We start from the raw sequence: 18,060 nt of genomic DNA on the forward strand, positions 1-18,060 counted from the left end.
CAGCAGACAAAAGATATGTTACGCTGCACATTGAAATGTATTCATCCTTCTTACCCCAATGACATTTATCGTCTGGATGGAAACATCCCCCCCGATGTGCATTGCACACACTCTCTCCACTGGCATACGATGTTGGAAGGTGTAGAAATCGTTGGCGTTGACTTTGATCTGCAATTTCACGTTAATAGTTGAAGTGTGATTGCACATGCTGAATAACGGGGTTAATGATAGTAACACTGTGAATAGTTTTGAAGCTATGCAGCCCTTTGTGTTTCTCTGACCTGGTAGCCTTGTGAAGTGGCTATAATGACCATTTCAAACACCTGGCCCTTGCTGAGGGGCATGTCACGAATGATTTCCTCGTCCCCCCAGGACTCATTCTGAAAGGTGTTGAAAACCACTTTGTCCCATCCGTCAAACCGAGGGTTGAAATGAAGGGCAATGTCGCTGGACTCATATTGTCCACACTGAAGGTTGACAAAGAACCTGCCAAAGGTAACAGCAGCAGACATGAGTGGAGTTACTGAGGTAGTTTAGTGTTACAAAACGGAAGGAATGCAAACAATAAAGGTGGGGTGTGTTTTAAAACACGGAGGATTGTAAAAAATCTCCCAACAAAGGAGCTAAAGTTGTCATGATAGAGTCAGCTATGTGCTGTATTTACATTGTCTGGTAATGGTCTGTAAATGAACCCGTGAAATGGATCAGATATGGCTATCTTGACGAGGGGAGGGTCAAATAATAAACATTACACCACAGAATTACTAGTATGCTTTGATATGCAACAATGGAATGAAACCTACTCCACCCAGGGCCAGATTACACAAGGTGTTCCCTCCGTTTTCTGACACAAGGGTCTGGGTGGAGGATTTTCTTTAAAGCATCACTGTAGACATAACATGGAAATGTCTAAAAAAATCTCTATTAAGTGCCCACAATTAACTTTTAAGTAGTGAGTGAAGATAAAAATGCATTCAATCTTCATCGGGTAATGTCATCAGGAATGGATCCTTGAATGTAGATGGATGTTCCCTCCCTCAGACCTCCATGAATAGGCCCCATATAGGGAATACTCTGTACACAAAAAAATATCAAAATACTGCACACACAAATAAGAAATAATAGAAACCATCTACAAATTATTATATTGTACACTAGAACATTGTTAGGTTGGAATCACGTGCATCGGAGTGAGCCAAGCTTTGGGTTTCTTTTATAAGAGCTCAATAAGAAAAATCCTCATAGAATGTTTTTTTAAAAAGCAGCTGAATAAAATGCACTTAGTCAGACAGTAAGTCAGTGATGAATATCTGGTTTTAGAGAGAATCATACAGAGGCCTCAAAATAGAATATTTATTATTTACGACCCTTAGATAACTTTTTTCTACTTGCAGATCAATAGATAACCTTTTTTTTAAATTTTAAATAATAGCACATCAGTAGTTTTTACTGTTCTCATAACCTCTCTATAGCACATACTTTCCTGACATACCAGATCTATATAAATGTACAGATATCACAATATTTATCAAATATATTGACAGGATTCCAAAATTTTAATCAATATTACTAATATTGTCTGCAACAAATATGGAAGTGTTCAGTGGAAGTGTTCAAGTATGAAACATACTTAGTAATGAACCCACAGTAAAAATATGATCCACTGCTGTAATAATTTTTTTTCCATTCAGACGTGACTCATCTATAGGCTATTAATCACCAGTGTCAATAAAATTTCTTAACTATAAGACTATATAAAATATATAGTTTTGACATCCTGTATAGAAACCTAAACTGGACAGTTTGTCTGCTCTATATTAGATGTATTATCTGTATTCTGGATGGCTACACTGGTAGTTAGGTACATCTTCCCTTGCATTTTCCCACTAAGCCATACTTACAGGGTTGTAGAGGGGCTGATAACCTGGAGGAGCAACAAACGACATGGCAGTCGGGGAGTTGGACAGGCAGACAGAATCCAGACAGGTTGGCTGGGAGCTGATCTCTGCTGGAGGTCTTGTTTTATACGTATGATGAGGGTGGGGCAGAGCTGGGTACCAAACCCACGTCTACATCACTGTGTTTACTCTGGAGATACAAATTCATAGCAACCTTTGACCCGCAGAGGAGTGGAACATTACAAAAGAACAGCATTTATGTGGGTGAATGACATGTGGAACCAAAGTGCAGAGACGTTGATGGATGAAATATTTACAGTAATGTAAGTAAAAATACTTCCATAATAAATACAAGTTCTGCATTGAACAGGTAAAAGTGTCATCTGTTTTGTGCTAAATACCAGCAAACCAGGACAATTCATCAATATACGTATTGTAGTTGGATTATTACTGATGTTTGATTTGAGCCCCCACCCCACCCCTTCGATTCTAGTGGAATAAAAATAAGAAGGAAGTAATTCCTAAAAATTGCTTTTCATTTCTACTTTTAGACTATTTCTACATTATTATAATTTTATCTAATGCAGTCATATTTTATCAAATTTAGAAACATAATGAACTAATTCTCAGATTTATGGATTTTGTTCCAATATGTGTAGATTTGATCGTTGTTCAGCACGTTAACCAGGAACTAGATGGTTTCTTTTACTCTCCAGAGATTGGTAGAGCAGCGCTTATATGACTCATAAAATATCTAACCCTGCCTGCCTACATAACACAAACACACTCACCTAATCCTTATCTACCACTCTGGTAAGCAGTCATTTCATGTACAGACTGTTATAATGATATGTGGGTTTTTCTAGAAAATTTCAAAGTATAGAAATCTTTTATATACATACCATATATCTATTTAAGACAAAGTTCTGCCGAAACCACCAGGAAACTGGAAAAATGACACAGGAGAGGAGAACTTCAAGCCAATGTCAAGCAAGCAAATAAATAGTTGAACTTCAGGATAATCCGTGCACCTCTCAGATTAAAAATGTTTCCGTGTCAGATTCTGTTAGAATAAGCAGGAGGAGGAATTAATGTCCAGAATAGTTCCTCTGCTCATATACACCATTGTTTTAATACAAATACATCTAAAAGTTGTTCTTCTGCACACTTATAAAGATACTGAGGGGCAGAAAGTTCGGACAAGCCATCATGGAAGATCCGGAGCGTTGTCCAGAAAAAATGCATTTTAAAAATAAAAACTTTAAGAAAGACATAAGAATCTGTCCTCATTTTCCAAAATAATCCCCACACTGAAGGTCTAAAATTTGTCCTAAAGAAACAACACACACACACACACACACAGACACACACAGACACACAGACACACAGACACACACACACACACACACACACACGTGCATGAGTAAATGAAGACACATGAAGCTGTTGTCCTTAAAATAATCTGTTTATTCTGTATTGAAACACAGGGTTCAGTCAAAGGACACTCAGACGGAAAGTAGAGATCTCCATTCAGCATCAACAGTCTCTGTTTGAGCCAAAACAGGAAACACACTTCAGGACACAAAGTACTGCTCGGCCTCTGACAAATAGTCATAACCTTAAATAAGATGAGGAGAGTTTGTGAGTCTGTCCATGACCAACAAGAGGCCTCCTGAGACGGCACTGCTTGAGATCAACAAAATGCACAAGACCTTTTCGGTAAAGAAAATGAATGTTACGCTGGAGTCCTTAAAAAATCTAACGTAAAAACTAACAAAAAAAAACAAAAAACAAAACCAAAAGCTCATTTGGTGTTATGATGGCAAACTGGACATATTCTCCTTACCATCGTTGGGTTTCCAATCATGCCCAACAAAAAAGGATGATCGTCACAGCTCTGAAGAAAATAAGATACGGTCTATGATTTACGTAAAATATGTCTGCAGAAGGCCTCTACACAGCCGAGACAGGACAGGTAAACAGATGAAACTTTGGCCAAAATGTATACATTAAATACATTCATTACTTATTTTAATGCACTGACAAAAACTTATTTGTGCATAAAGTTTCATAAAACAGACTGTTGGCCAGAAATACAGACAGGCTAAAACAGTCAACTTCAGATGATTTGATCTGCATATACAATAAATAAATAACCTTGGCATCCTCCTGACTGTATGTGTATCGTCACCATCTAAAATGGCACGGACAGCATGGAGATAAGGGACCACATACATCCTGGATGCTTGTAAGACTTCAGAGTGCAAACGTGGTTTGTCTATACAGCTGATTCAAAATGGTGTACCTCACATAGGTGGATGATAACTTTGCAAGTCAGTCCAACAAGAGTTTCATTAAATGATGACTTTTTTTAGAGACGAGTTTCTAAGTCATTAGAGAGTAAAAGGAAATGAGTGAGATGGCTCCCTCCTAAATCTCAGAAACACAACTGTGAGCTGTTAAAGCATTCTTTCAAAACGCTCGCTGAAACAAAATTAGAAATTAAACATATGGCAGCAGCTACATTAAAAAAACCCCATCAGCCTTAATTTCAATATAATTTAAACATATCCATCATCTCAAATAACAGTGTCGAGGCTAACAAGTCAAGTCCGATGAATACGTGAGGCAATCAGGATATTTAAAACAAGAGTCTATGCAGTGTCTTCATGGCAGAATTAAAAAAAGACTCCCGGCTTCTGTTTCTGTTTCTTTGATGTTATTTGTCAGTTTATTCAGATCTATTCCATCAACTTTTTGCTGCAGGTGTAAAATAGTACGAAGTGTGCATAGTTTTTAACAGAGGAGGGTAATTTATAGACAAAGGACAAAAGTAAAATAGATGCATTACAGCTATGAATTTCTAATGTTTCCTCTCCTCTCCTCTCCTCTCCTCTCCTCTCCTCTCCTCTCCTCTCCTCTCCTCTCCTCTCCCCTCCCCTCCCCTCCCCTCCCCTCCCCTCCCCTCCCCTCCCCTCCTCTCCTCTCCTCTCTTCTCCTCTCCTCTCCTCTCCTCTCCTCACACTTTATGCACAGATGCAGGATATTATCCCAGTTGATCCTCATACTGCTTCCTGAAGCAGTCTCCAGCAGGGAAGAAGTCCCAGCATCTTTCCTGGTACATCTTCCACACATATGACTCCTAAAAGACATAAGGAAAAGTTTAAAACCCTAACTCTACACAGCATTCTAAGCTTTAATTCCATCCATCAGTTTTTGAGGAGATGATGGATCAACTATTCCCTGTAATGTACAGAGATACATATGGAAGAAAGCTTCAAGAATCATCATCACAGCTGTAGTCACTGTTCTCCGTTAGGATAACTCTACTCCTTTTGCTAGGACACAAGAAAATATTCTTACATCAACAAAAACAGGCTTAAAGCATTTTTACAAACCTGTCCTGTGTGTTCTGTTTCATCTTTATTTATCAGATACATCAAGAAGAACCTGAAAGAAAGACACAATACAGATTGATATAGAGAGAGAGATAAAAGGATGTTGTATTGAATGATAAAAATATACATTATTTACTGTAACTCACATGTAATTTGCTAAATTATGTTCTTCCAGGGTGTGTGTTTCGAAGCCATGTGGAGTCGTGTCGAAGTAGTCACTCCCTATCCCACAGATGAAACACTTTGTCTGTTGGGACAAAGGACATTTCACATCAATAGGTGTCTTAAATATTACAGCTTTAAATAAAAGAGATTTGAATGAAAGTTTCCAGTTAAATCCCGGTGAAACTCTTTATCTTACCTCCATGTCCTCTCTGACCTGCTCCTGCTGGTCTCTCAGCTCACCAAAGGCATCAATGATCAAACCTGGAAAGGAAGACAGCATCACACACTAGTCTGGAGGTCAACAACACTTTAGGAAGCTGAAAGGATTTGTTTTTTTGACAGATTTGTCCTGAGAATAAAATTTGTTAACTATATGTATTTTATTCACTTAATGTTAAAACACAAGAACAGGTTAACATCTGGTTGATTCAAGTGTCAAACCTTTCACGTATCAGACTATTTTTATGAAATGATCTAAAATCCGAACAATAGCACAATACCCTGGATGATAGCCAGCAGGATGACGATGACGAAGAAGAAGAAGGTAATGTCGAATACTACTCGGTACAGCTCATATTCATCTCCAGCTGGGTCTTCGATTTCATCTCCGATGCCACCACCAGCACGCACACCGACATACATGTGGAATAGGTAACACTGCCGGAAGGAGTGAGGACACAGGTCATCTCAGAAAATATAAATATGGGCTTAAGTAAAGCTGACATCGACTACATCCTCCTCCACACTACTGATCTGTTCTATAACATCTGCTTACAGTCATCATGTCATCACACTTCATGTCCGGTTCATCCTCATCCTCGCTTTTGTTGTAGAACTTGCGGAAGAAGTTGAAGGCCACCACGGTGTACAGGTACACCACTACAGCCAGCAAACCCACCGTCATCACCAGCTGTGAGGAGCAGATGGACGTGTCATTACTGCAAGGTCAGCTGGACAAACAGGAGTGAAATAAGCCTTGTGACTCATCATCACAGCATCTGCGCTGACCTGTTTGCCGTTGTGGGTAACAGAGGAAAGGATGGTGCGAAGGGTTTTAACACCCATGGCGATGTCCAGAAGATGAGCAGCAAAGAAGAAGTTGTTATAGTGTCCAAGTAGAGACATTAGCATGTACCAAACCAGGTAGAGGAAAGTCTAAAAGATGAAAGAGGGATTTTAGTAAGGTTATACTTAATATGATCGATCAATAGGTTGTCTAACTTATATTACAAACACCTTCCTTAACTCACATTATCAGTGAAAACAACACCAAACTTCCAGATCTGGTATTTGATGTCAATAGATGTCACCCTGCAAAAGAGAAAGAGGAGTTTGTTCCATGAACATGGAACATCATGGCTGGTTCTTGTTCAGTATAGAACATACCAGCTAAACATGGAGGTGTCTGGTTCAGGCTTCTTTTCGTGTGTCATGGCACTGACATCCAGAGAAGCCAAGTCCATACCAAGCAGCTCTGCAATCCTCTCTCTGCCATAGATGTCACCATATTTATCCAACACCTGGAAATCACACAAATATTACTTTAAGCAATATTCCTGACATTCTGGTAAACCTTTGAATCAAAGCTGTTTGAAAAAACTCACCTTTCTTTTCACAAACTTGTCCCAGTAATTGTTTGGGAACGTTCTGCGTTAAACAAGAAAAATGAATATAATGTAAATGATAGTAAGATCAATGCCTTTATTATAGTTTATCTGAGCACAGCTGTCATTCTACACATTCAAACAATACTAATCATCATACTCATGCCATAATCATAATTTCACATGATTATTCCAGATTCACATTCCTGAAAGATTTATTTTGTCAAATTTAGTTTGGTTTGCATGGGTATTATTTAATATTACATTTACAGTAATGTCTAATAGTATAAAATATTATGAATAGCAATCGACAAGTTCTGTTTAAGATATTTAGCAGCTTGGAGATTTGGTTTCCATCATAATTTGAGTGATTTCAGTCATTCTCAACACCTTTAGAGTGTCAAGTTCTGGCCCAGCTTCAACTGGAAAAGAACTCAGTATGGCATTGGTTCCAAGTTTAGACCTATTCAACTCTGTCCTGTTCTTCCATTCATTCATCTGATAATCTAACAGGTCTCTTACGGAGTGTTGAGCACCAGTCTGTCCCACTGGCCCTTAATGTCGTCATCCTCAGGCTGCTCAGTGACGTATACTCCATCAAACTCCAACTTTCTGGCCAACTCCTTCTCTCTCTTGAAAATAACCAGAGGAACCTGAAGAGAACAGAAAAAACCCCATCCATGAATTCTACAAGCACCCACAAATTATTGGTGTAGATCTGCAGAGTGGAACAGCAAACACGACGTGCCTTGAGACAGTTGTAGCCAATGATGCACAGGAACGATATGATGGTGTGGACAATACCAAGGAAAGCCATAGCTGGCTCCATGTAGCCGGTACTCTCCTCCAAGAAGTAGTACATAGGACCTTCTTCATCATCATCCTCCCCTCCTTCATCAAACCCAGACCCATCCTCCTCAACACCAGAGCCTTCAAATAAACCAGAGCCTTCAAACAGACCAGAACCTTCAAAGTCCTCCTCGCCTGGAGGACTGTCAGAAACCTGGAAATCAGACACAAAATTAGACCTGCAAGGATTTTGGTTTATTCAATCTGCACAGCAAAAAAAAAAAATGAAGGAATTTTCAAAAACAAACAAAAGCACAGACCTTATAGAAGAGCAGGATGAAGTTCAGTGCAAAGGCGATGAAAAGAGCCAAGAACCGAAGGTTGTAGAAGTTGCGAGAAAGATAGTTCTGTGGAGTAAAGAAGGCTTGTGTAACACTAAGATGTGACCGCGTTATTTCATAGGAGAAAACACTTAAAAGTTGTTTACAAAACAAGTAATAGTGTTTCAGGACTAAAAATTAGACAGACAAGTAGATTGAGAAGAGGAGGAACACAAAAATACTGCTTTCCATGGAATCGAGATGGCCTTATTTAATTAAATGTCTAGTCCTACTACATAAAATCCTGAAATAACTGTCAAAATGTTGCCAGAAATCTTCCTGCCATAAAATCAGTGTGTTACATTGCATGACATGCTGTAATGGAGGGATGCTTACCATGAATTTAATCCTCTGGACCTCCAGCTCGTTCCACAGCTCAAAGCCCTCCTCCACAGGTTTCTTCTCCTTCTTTATCTTTGTCTTCACAGTTTTTTCTTCTACCTCTTCAGGCTCTTCCTCTTTTACCTCAGGCTCAGGCTCTGTTTTCTCTGCCTTCTCTGCATTCTCTATGCTAGAAAAGAAAGACATGTTTTATTTTTAAAAAGAAAAAGAAAGATCAAAATCTCATGCTGGAAAGTGTAGGCTATATTATGGCTTTTATTCATCAGTCCATCCATCCATCTTTGAAGGCTTTTATTATATTTTTATGTCTTTTTATGTTTTTTGCATTGTTTAACAATAGCTGTACCTATCTGTTGGATCTGTATATTCTGTACTTTGGATCAGAACAGCAATATCTGTTACACAGCACTACCTGAATAACCAACAAAACAGCTCACATTAAATACTGGGACAAACGTTTATACAAAACAATTGATTTCATTCATTTTAAACCAGCAGCAGATTCCCTTTTACGTTGCCTAGACACCATGACATGTACTAGCTTAATAAATGTGTAAATCAATGTACAACTTGTGTTTATTAGTGAAACATCTAGCCCTCAGCTGAGTGTGCTTTGATATTAGCATAATTCCATATTATCGATGGTGGAAGCTTCGTCTTGATGTTGATCCCTGGCAAGTTGGCGACTTACTCTGCTTTCTCGGTCTCCTGAGGGGGCTCTTCTTCTGGTTCTGCAATTTCATCCTCTCCTTGTCCTCCCCCTGTGGCAGTCAGCTGTTTGAATAACAGTACGCAGTTACAAAACAGATCGATAGTAAGTGCACACATAAAACAACCACTGACAACTTCAGACGGACCATCTTACCAGTTTTCTCTTCAGCAGTGGTGTACCCTCTGGAGTTGGAGGCTCTTCAGGTGTCGTCTCACCAAAGTCTCCAAGTCCCCCTGGAGTATTGAAACCAGGCAAACGCCCACCTTCCCTCTCATCACTATCATCCTCTTCCTCCTCTCCTCCAACAGCATCCAAGAGGTCCGCGGCTCCATCTGTGTCCTGGACCTCTCTAGTTCCTGGCTCGGGTGGAAGGTCACTGTGAACTTCGTCCTGTGTGGGATCTGGCATACTGGCTAGGATCTCTGTCACTGTCATCTTCTTGGCGCTCTCCACTAAGCCTCCACCAAACAGTACCTTCCAAATGAGTGTGAAGAAGCCCTTACACACACTATAAACAAACATCAGGATACCCATGAGAACAGTGTAGATAAATGTAACCACGCTGACCACCATCTCCTTCACCGTCATTTTTCTTAGTTTGCGGTAGCGTCTCCGCAGGTTACGGAAAGTGAACATGTTAAATAAGTCGACTACACTCTTCAGGAAGTCTGCAAAGGCTGATGTTGACTCTGGAGCTACCGATTCTCCATTGCCTTCCTCTCCTTCTCCAGTCTCTTTTTCTTCTCCCCCACCCTCCTCTTCTTCCTCATCATCTTCTTCTTCTGCGCCATCTCCCTCAGGTTCAGAAATGGATGCAGCAATGTTCATCTCAAAGATGGTGTCCTCACAGAAGTTCACAAACATCTCCATTTTCTCACTCTCACCACCCTCATTGACCACATCGAAGATGAACTGTCGTTTGGACTCTCTGACCTGGGGCATCTCCCACTGGTTGCGATTTGCTTCACTGATTTCAAAATAAATACGCTCGATCTTCCTGCTTGCTCCCATGATCTCAATGCGGCCAAGAAAAGGTCTGAAGTAGTTGAGAACACTCTCTGCCTGCTCCAGGAAGTTCTGCAGACGAGTGTCATGAGGTACATGCTCAGAAAGGTTTGTGAGTAGAACGGCTATGTTAAAACCAATGTCTTTGGCTGGTTCCTGGAAGCGATCAGCAAATTCCTCAAAGTTGATCATCTCGTTCTCATCAGCCTCTGAACAAGAGAGAAGGAACTGGATTTCTGAAGGCGAATACTGTTTCTGGCTGTCCATAGCTTTGGAAAAGTCTTTTTTGGAGATGAGCCCACGGGGATCAGTCACAGAATCTCGAAATGCGTCAGAAGCCACAATGTCTTTGAGCTTGAGGAACATGTCGAAGAACTTAAGGATCATTTCCACGTTGCTGGAAGACTCCACCAACATGTCAACCATTTGTCTGGCAATAGTGCCATTCACCACATTTCCTAAGAGAACAGCACAATGGGAATGGTAAGAAACATAAAAACGAAGTAACCTAAGCAGAGGACGTGAGAGTAGAACATACCTTCAAGTAGAGACAAAAGCATCACTACCATGTCCTTCTGCAGATCCAGAAGCTCCTTCAAGAGTCCAATCTGACTGGAATCCTGCAGCAAAGCAAAAACATATAACAAAAGACAAGAAACAACATTCTCAAACTGTGAACTCAGCAAAATAATTCACTCTAAAAAAGGCATGAAACAGTGAGAGACACTACCTCGAAGTGTGTTCTACTCCAGAAATGATCCTGGGTTTGCAATTTTAAATAAAGAACACACATTTTTAGCTTTATCAAATATTATTCATATTATGAAGGAAAGCAAGACAGACGCTGGAAACACAGGTAGCTATGAAGAGGAACAAAAACACCTATGCTAGACAGGCCTGCCTTTCCCCTTCATCTTAAAAAGTGGCTGCAGCCTGGGAGTGAGGAAGACACAAACATATTTTGGATGCTGATCTCAGCTGTTCTAAAGAGTGCACCAGATCAGAGCCAAAAACAAAGCGCTAAGCTCTGCACAACATTAAGAGCATATTGTATGTGTTTTAATGGTGGTCAGACTGATAGTGATCCTGAGGAAACGGTGAGCAATAAGGTGTCACGGAAATCAAAGTGATAACTTTTAAAATGAAATAAATCAATACATTTGTAAATACAATTAATACATTTGGTGATTTAGATCCTTCTGTTTTTTACAGATGGCTTATACTATATTTGACATGAAATAACAGCTTAGTCTTTCCAGACACTACATTTAGTACATAAAATATGTGGAATGAGCTAAACTGTCACAAAATATAAATGTAATTAACTAATTTTTTTTTTAAACTCTTGGTAAACACTCATTCAGTCACTGTCTGTCCTCGTTACACATCATCCCCAATCAGGAACAATGTCTAACTGAGTAAATGGGTCATTTGGGAAAGAAAAAAAAACCCCAAAAGGGACTACTGCAAAGGAAAAATATGAAATGAAGCAGAAGGGAAACAAAGAAGGAAATGTAAATGATGTTATAAATTATAAACATGACGAAGCATGAGATCATAAAAAAGGATGACTAGTTTCTAAATAGGATGTTATTGGCAGAATGACACAGATTCTTACGCCATCTTGTTGTCCAGGATCAGGATGCATCTAACAGAGTTTCATGGACATAAGTTAACATTAACATCCTTACTTCCTTTATGTATTTGCCAAGGTCTAGATGTTTAAAGATATTTCATATTAAATGGTATCAAAATCATCTAACTGAATGTAAAGGTTCCCAGTAAAAGTTCTGATAAATTAGCACATCTGCTAACAATATAATAACCACTGATTAATATCAATCTGAAGGATATTAATGATAAGAAATATAATTAAAACTGTCAAAATTAGACTGAATAGGAAGCCTGCATCTCGTTGTCAGGTCAAACAAATAACACAAACACACTTTATTTCACTGTCCAAAGCTAAATCCAACCTGAAGTAATGGCCGTTACTTTGCAATCAACACACACTTAATGAAGTGATTATAAGAAGAGAAGGACTAATGGTATTCTAAATTACAAGGAAAGAAAGAATAGAACTGTTTCTGCCCTGTTATCTTGAAGTCAAACTGTGGGCAGTCACTGAGGAGACCTGATCAGTTCAAGGGAGCGTTATGAAGGTAAAAAGGAAGAATGAAAACTCATACACAAAAGATGTGTACATGTGTGGAAAGTGAATCAAAATAATATTTTCTATAAATAAATATATTAATGAATACATTAATGTATCGATATCAGTAGCTTCAAAACTACTGTATATTAAATAAGCAACTGCTAATTTAATTTACGTCTAAACTCAACTGCCTGAGGATGATCATGGGTTTCAAACTGCATCAGAAAGACATGCAAATTTTCTATATATATATCTGTTATATTGATAATAAACTACAATACTACATTAAATGTTGTTAATAATATTTACACAGTATGGCTTGAACAGATTCCAATTTTTTTCACAAGTTTCTCACCTGAGCAAGTTTCATCATCATATGAGCAAAGACGTGCAAAAATCCCACAACGGCGTCCCACAACCTGCTGTGGGCCAGAGACTGCTGGTTACCAGTACAGGGACCCTGTAAGAATCACATGGAGTGAAGTGTCGTAACATTTTTGTTCTGTCTTCATGTTAAAAGTCTTATTTAAGACCTGAGCCCTGAGAGTATTTAATATAATGTACTGTTACATATTTATACTTGTGTAAGGCGAAAATTTGCATTTGCATGCCAAAACAGGGAACTCCTTCAGCACACACATTTTCAGCATTTAAAATTTGTATTTGATCTGCATTTTGGCAATGTTGCAAAGTAATGTAACACTGATGGCAGCATGAACTACAGTCTCTTTTAAGTCACCTTTTGTATTTTGATTCAACATGTACTGTAATCTGTTCTTTACACAGCAGCTGTCTTACCTGGATGTACTCAGTCAAGCTGTTGAAGACCTGCTTAGCAACTGTCATCGCTTTGGAGAAATTCCTTTTTCCTGGCTCATCAATAATATCTTTTCCAGAGTAGTACCAGTAAAAGTCACTGATAGACTCCTGTAAGGAGGACAAAACATGAACTTCCTGTTGATTTCTGTCTCGAAATTTAAATGAAATAAATTCAAATGAAGAGGATTTACATGATAGCTAGCTTCATGCAGGAAAGAATTCCAACAATGATCAATTAAACAAGCAGGTTTTCCAAACTCTATATTTATGCAGAGGAAGCTAAAGTCTGTTGCAGGTGTGACACTTGTTGGAAAACCATGATCAGATATCAGTGACCTGCAGTCGAAGTAGGTAGTCCACAGTACAGATGATGACATTGATGGTAGTGGTGCTGCCTGTCTGAGTCCTGAGGTAGTTCTGGAAATCTAAAAATAGGATGACAAAAATAAGTTTGCCCATTTGAAATCTACAGATTAACAGTTTAATAAGTGGTTATTATATAATAGCTCCTACTTAGAATACTGTATCTGCAAATGTCTATTACAATTCAGGCAAAGCCAGAGTACATGTTCAGTACCACAGTAGTTCAAAAAGTACACGTTCACCTTGATAGGACACTTTAAATCATCCAGAACGTGAGACACTCACCGTTATTGTGGCCCTCGCAAAGAAGCTGGAGGAAGCGGAAGAGGTCACACGTAAATTCATCATCTGCCATCACTTTCTCATCTGGGCAGAGGACACAGGAAATTTAATTTAATAAATATGAAATAAAGCTTTCAAAGTCCCAGTATAGTGTGTGTACACAATGTGTGTAATTTTACTGTTACTCTATGAGAAGACACAGATAACCAGCAGGGATTAGGTGTATTAAGAAAGTGTGTGTGCATATATACATATACTGTGTACACACACATACAAACATACACTTATTTTATGTAATTATTTTATGTAATCTTAATCTCAACCATATTGTATTCAAATAAGACTGATCTTGATCTTTGTTAATTAGAAATAAATGCTGGATAAATGATGATCAAACTCTACATTCTAAGTACTCCAGTATGGTACTAGATGTTAAAATGTATCATATCACCAATAAAATTAATTTACAACAGTAAATGAAACTGAAGTTCTGAGGCCAGTCGGCAGCTTTTGGCGGACTCCATCTTTAAGTTATCCTTCTCTCTATTAATTTTTACCTCTTTTCCACCCTCAATTACTTTATAAATAAAGAATCATTACCACAAAACTCAATATCAAACACTTGTCACATCACACTGAAAGAGACATAGGATACACAAATAAAGACAAGGAACTAGAGGAAAAAGAGACACATAAAAACAAAACTGAAGAAACACTCGTCACAAACATTGATATGGAAACAGAAATTCAGAAATAACTTCAAGGCACGCCATCATGCAGGACAGATCTACTGAACTCTAACAACTCCAGAAAGACATGCAGAGGAAGGTTTGAAAAAACAAACAAACAAACAAACAAACACAAAATTATGAAATGTGTATTTAATTCTAGGAGATGCATAAGTGACTCAAAAATCTATTTTGATAACTTAACGAATATAAAGAATAACAACCTGTCCTATTGTGGACAGATCACTTTTTGTAAGTATTCTTATTTTAATGTTAAACTTTTATTGCATTCGAGTAGCAAAACACTACATAAACGGTCTTTGTTAACAAGAGATGCTCAAATTTAAACACAATGCTGCATAAACAACATAAAACAACGGCGTGTCTGTGACGTTTCATCAGCCACAACATTACACACTGGTTGGGGAAATGAATAACATTGATTGACATTTTAAAGTTAAATGTTCTGCAGGGAAATCTTGAGTCCTGACGTACATCACCTCTGCAGCCAAGTGCTCTCTGAGTGGAAGCAGCCCCACACGGTTTAATGGTTTACAACGTGAGGCCTACCTATGCAAATCTGCTTTGTAAATATTAATCTATTAGGGGCATATTGGATACATTTTATTCATCTAAATAAGACCTATACAGAGACTAGATTTTTTATACTGCTGCTGCAATTCATTTCACAGGACACAGGTCAGTGTCATCTTCTACAGTCTACTTGGAAGCCCTGGAAGAGGAAGAATGAAGTGTCATTCTTTCCTCCAATTCATCTACGTAGTAAGATTTAGAGTGTCCGAGGTACAGTAGATCTGTAATAACACTCAAGGATGAAAACAAAATTTTACACTCACTTCAAGAGTATAAAAAATAACTTGTACAATACAGGTATAAATGTATCATATAATTTCCTAATGGTGTCTGCATTGACCTAACATCAATTATTTTGCAAAATTGTTCCAATAGTTTAAAAAAACATGATGAAATGCTGCAGAATTAGCACATTTACATGTTCTTTTTTCCTCTATTTGATAGTTAGTTGGTGCTTGGTAAATAACAGTTATCTCCTTTGAGACAACTGGTGAATTAAATTAATTTTGTGTGTCACAAAGTGTTTATCACAGCACATATCTTTTGGATAGGGATCTACATCTACATCATGAACCAGCTACAAAGTCAAACACCAAATCAAAGAGTTACGTTTTAAAAACTGCAACCTTATGGCAAACTTATGGCAAAACTTTAGCTGTCAAAACAAGTAACATTACCAAAAAACAGCACCTCACCAGCCTCCTCCTTTTGTTGAACTTGTCTGACTAAATATTTGAGACAAGCCTAATCAAAACTTTGAAGGTCTTCAGGAGGGGTAATTATAATATTCAACTGTGTAGATTTAAAATATAATGGTGACTGGAGTGTAAAGTTTGATTTCAATAGGTCCTTGAGTGTGAAATGAAATGCATATTAAGTGCACAGCAAGTAAAAGACCAGTCAAGTGATTAACAGCTAAAAGAGACAGAGAGGACAGAAAGAAGGGAAAAAAATAATTCAAAAATTGAGAGCAGAGTTTCATTTACCACGTTCTAGCTTCTTATCTGAGAACCGTGAGAGCAGCAATTTGAAAAGTGGGAAGGACATGGGTATGAGGGGTAAAGGGTTGAAACGGGCAAAAAGAACAATATGTAGGAGAGAGAGACAAAGAGATGCAGTGAGTCCAGACGTCTCATGGCTGTCAGTGGATGATAAACAGATCATTACCAGTGCTGTGACTAAAACTAGAGGGTCACAGTTCAAACACTTAAACACACTTAGATGAAAACATACCTGCAACCCGGCATCCACTAACAGGAACATTCAGACATACACAAGTGCATACAGAATAGACCACACTCTGGAAAATTATCAGATTATATCATAAAACAATGCAAAACATAGTGAACAAATATGTTGAATTTGTGTGTGTGTGTGTGTGTGTGTGTGTGTGTGTGTGTGTGTGTGTGTGTGTGTGTGTGTGTGTGTGTGTGTGCGTGTGCGTGTGCGTGTGCGTGTGCGTGTGCGTGTGTGTGTGTGTGTGTGTTTTAACACTGTGGAGCAGGTTTACACCATACTCACTGGTGCCTTCCTCTGAAACCATCCCAAGTCCCTCTGCTTTGTTCTGTCTCTCAAAAGCATTCAGGTCCAACACGCTGTCAACATCAAATCCTCATTTTGTAATACAGTTGATTAACAGCGTTTATAGATGAATAAACTTCACTGGCTTCAAACAAGAGACATTGTCAGTCAGCATGTCTCACATGAATCCTGTACCCACCTGCAGGTCTGCATCAGAGTCTGAACACTAAGGAAGAATCCCACATCCTTTTTATCCTTCAGGTAGTCCAGCATTCTCTGCACACAGACAGGAAAGAAGACAACATTTTCTTGGGAACAGACTAAGACGAGTCATATTGGTGTTTAGACCCTTAAAAAAGTTAATGAAGATATACTCGTAGACTCTCTTACCTGCTGCACATCACAGTTGCCTCCATTGAGGATGGATATTCCTAGTTTGAGTGTGGAAGAAACCATGGCTCCAGGCTCACCTGGAATCAGCAGATACTGTATATTAGTCTCCAACAACAAGAAGAGAGATCCCGAAAAAAGAATGGGTCATATACAATGTCACAATAGATAGTTCTGATTTCAAATAGCATTGGTCTCTTTTTAACTACAAGCCAAGCAAAACATTTTCATGATGAATTCCATGAGGCAACATCATATGTTGTCAAACACCTCTGATCTGTGTTGCACTTCAAATAGTGGGCTGGGAGGACCAAAAACAGCTACACTGCTCACAACATGACTAATTTGAAACAAAGCAATCTCTAAAGGTAATTTATGACTCATGTCAAATGAGGCGTGTAACAGTTACAGCTCAGATTAGTGACGTGTGGCCCTGCGGTGTCCCAGCTACCTTTGCAAGCACTGATCATCTGCAGCACCATCTCTGCAGCCCCACGGTTGTGTAGGCGGGACTGCTGGTAAAGAAGCCTCTGTTTCTCCATTTCCTTTTCCTGTGAAGCAAAGCAAATGGGACACAGCTATAACCCCGCCAAAAAGAATTGCACTGCCCCCCCACACTCACTCACACACACAAATACACATACATTCTCTATCCTAGTTATGACCAATCATTGCTTGCAAGCAAGCACATGTACAGTATGTGAAGCTGGTTTTAGCCACAAGACACTCCATTATGAGGTTAAGATATGTACAGTAAATTTCCTTTAGCTACTTAAAAATTTGATCTAATCTGGGATGTTATCCTTTTTGAACAAAAACAGGAAATAAAGCAGAAAGTGCTGAGTTTGAATTTAATAATAATTTCAGGAGTAGTTTGATTTAGCACTATTAAACAAAAAGGCCAGGGGATGATTC

The 18,060-nt window shown here is 38.7% G+C and overlaps 2 protein-coding genes across 5 annotated transcripts in view; both read right to left on the reverse strand.

The window, feature by feature from the left end:
- The window catches only part of LOC137596693 (galectin-4-like), a 7,681-nt gene extending 5,640 nt beyond the window's left edge, over window positions 1–2,041 (reverse strand). For both annotated transcript variants that reach the window (XM_068317400.1, XM_068317401.1), the window contains exons 1-4: window positions 1,902–2,041; window positions 986–1,074; window positions 282–486; window positions 55–168 (exon numbers count right to left, since the gene is read on the reverse strand). In XM_068317400.1, coding sequence (XP_068173501.1) covers window positions 55–168; window positions 282–486; window positions 986–1,074; window positions 1,902–1,946 — 453 coding nt within the window. In that variant the 5' untranslated portion in view covers window positions 1,947–2,041. The remainder of the gene's footprint in view (window positions 1–54; window positions 169–281; window positions 487–985; window positions 1,075–1,901) is intronic.
- A 2,830-nt stretch (window positions 2,042–4,871) lies between these two features.
- ryr1b (ryanodine receptor 1b (skeletal)) overlaps window positions 4,872–18,060 on the reverse strand; it is a 60,900-nt gene continuing 47,711 nt past the window's right edge. For 2 of the 3 annotated variants that reach the window (XM_068318274.1, XM_068318273.1), the window contains exons 81-105: window positions 17,597–17,696; window positions 17,146–17,225; window positions 16,955–17,031; window positions 16,756–16,829; window positions 13,916–13,996; window positions 13,604–13,692; window positions 13,247–13,375; window positions 12,804–12,908; window positions 10,832–10,913; window positions 9,442–10,751; window positions 9,268–9,350; window positions 8,571–8,745; window positions 8,175–8,261; window positions 7,814–8,068; window positions 7,588–7,718; window positions 7,066–7,108; window positions 6,848–6,981; window positions 6,712–6,772; window positions 6,470–6,616; window positions 6,237–6,371; window positions 5,962–6,118; window positions 5,658–5,722; window positions 5,443–5,543; window positions 5,297–5,348; window positions 4,872–5,040 (exon numbers count right to left, since the gene is read on the reverse strand). In XM_068318274.1, the coding sequence (XP_068174375.1) occupies window positions 4,945–5,040; window positions 5,297–5,348; window positions 5,443–5,543; window positions 5,658–5,722; window positions 5,962–6,118; window positions 6,237–6,371; window positions 6,470–6,616; window positions 6,712–6,772; window positions 6,848–6,981; window positions 7,066–7,108; window positions 7,588–7,718; window positions 7,814–8,068; window positions 8,175–8,261; window positions 8,571–8,745; window positions 9,268–9,350; window positions 9,442–10,751; window positions 10,832–10,913; window positions 12,804–12,908; window positions 13,247–13,375; window positions 13,604–13,692; window positions 13,916–13,996; window positions 16,756–16,829; window positions 16,955–17,031; window positions 17,146–17,225; window positions 17,597–17,696 (3,849 nt within the window). In that variant the 3' untranslated portion in view covers window positions 4,872–4,944. Of the gene's footprint in view, window positions 5,041–5,296; window positions 5,349–5,442; window positions 5,544–5,657; window positions 5,723–5,961; window positions 6,119–6,236; window positions 6,372–6,469; window positions 6,617–6,711; window positions 6,773–6,847; window positions 6,982–7,065; window positions 7,109–7,587; window positions 7,719–7,813; window positions 8,069–8,174; window positions 8,262–8,570; window positions 8,746–9,267; window positions 9,351–9,441; window positions 10,752–10,831; window positions 10,914–12,803; window positions 12,909–13,246; window positions 13,376–13,603; window positions 13,693–13,915; window positions 13,997–16,220; window positions 16,239–16,755; window positions 16,830–16,954; window positions 17,032–17,145; window positions 17,226–17,596; window positions 17,697–18,060 lie in introns of all 3 variants that reach the window. The other variant, XM_068318272.1, reaches the window with a different exon arrangement.

This window comes from Antennarius striatus, chromosome 6, assembly GCF_040054535.1.
Source record: "Antennarius striatus isolate MH-2024 chromosome 6, ASM4005453v1, whole genome shotgun sequence".
Taxonomy (NCBI): Eukaryota; Metazoa; Chordata; class Actinopteri; order Lophiiformes; family Antennariidae; genus Antennarius; species Antennarius striatus.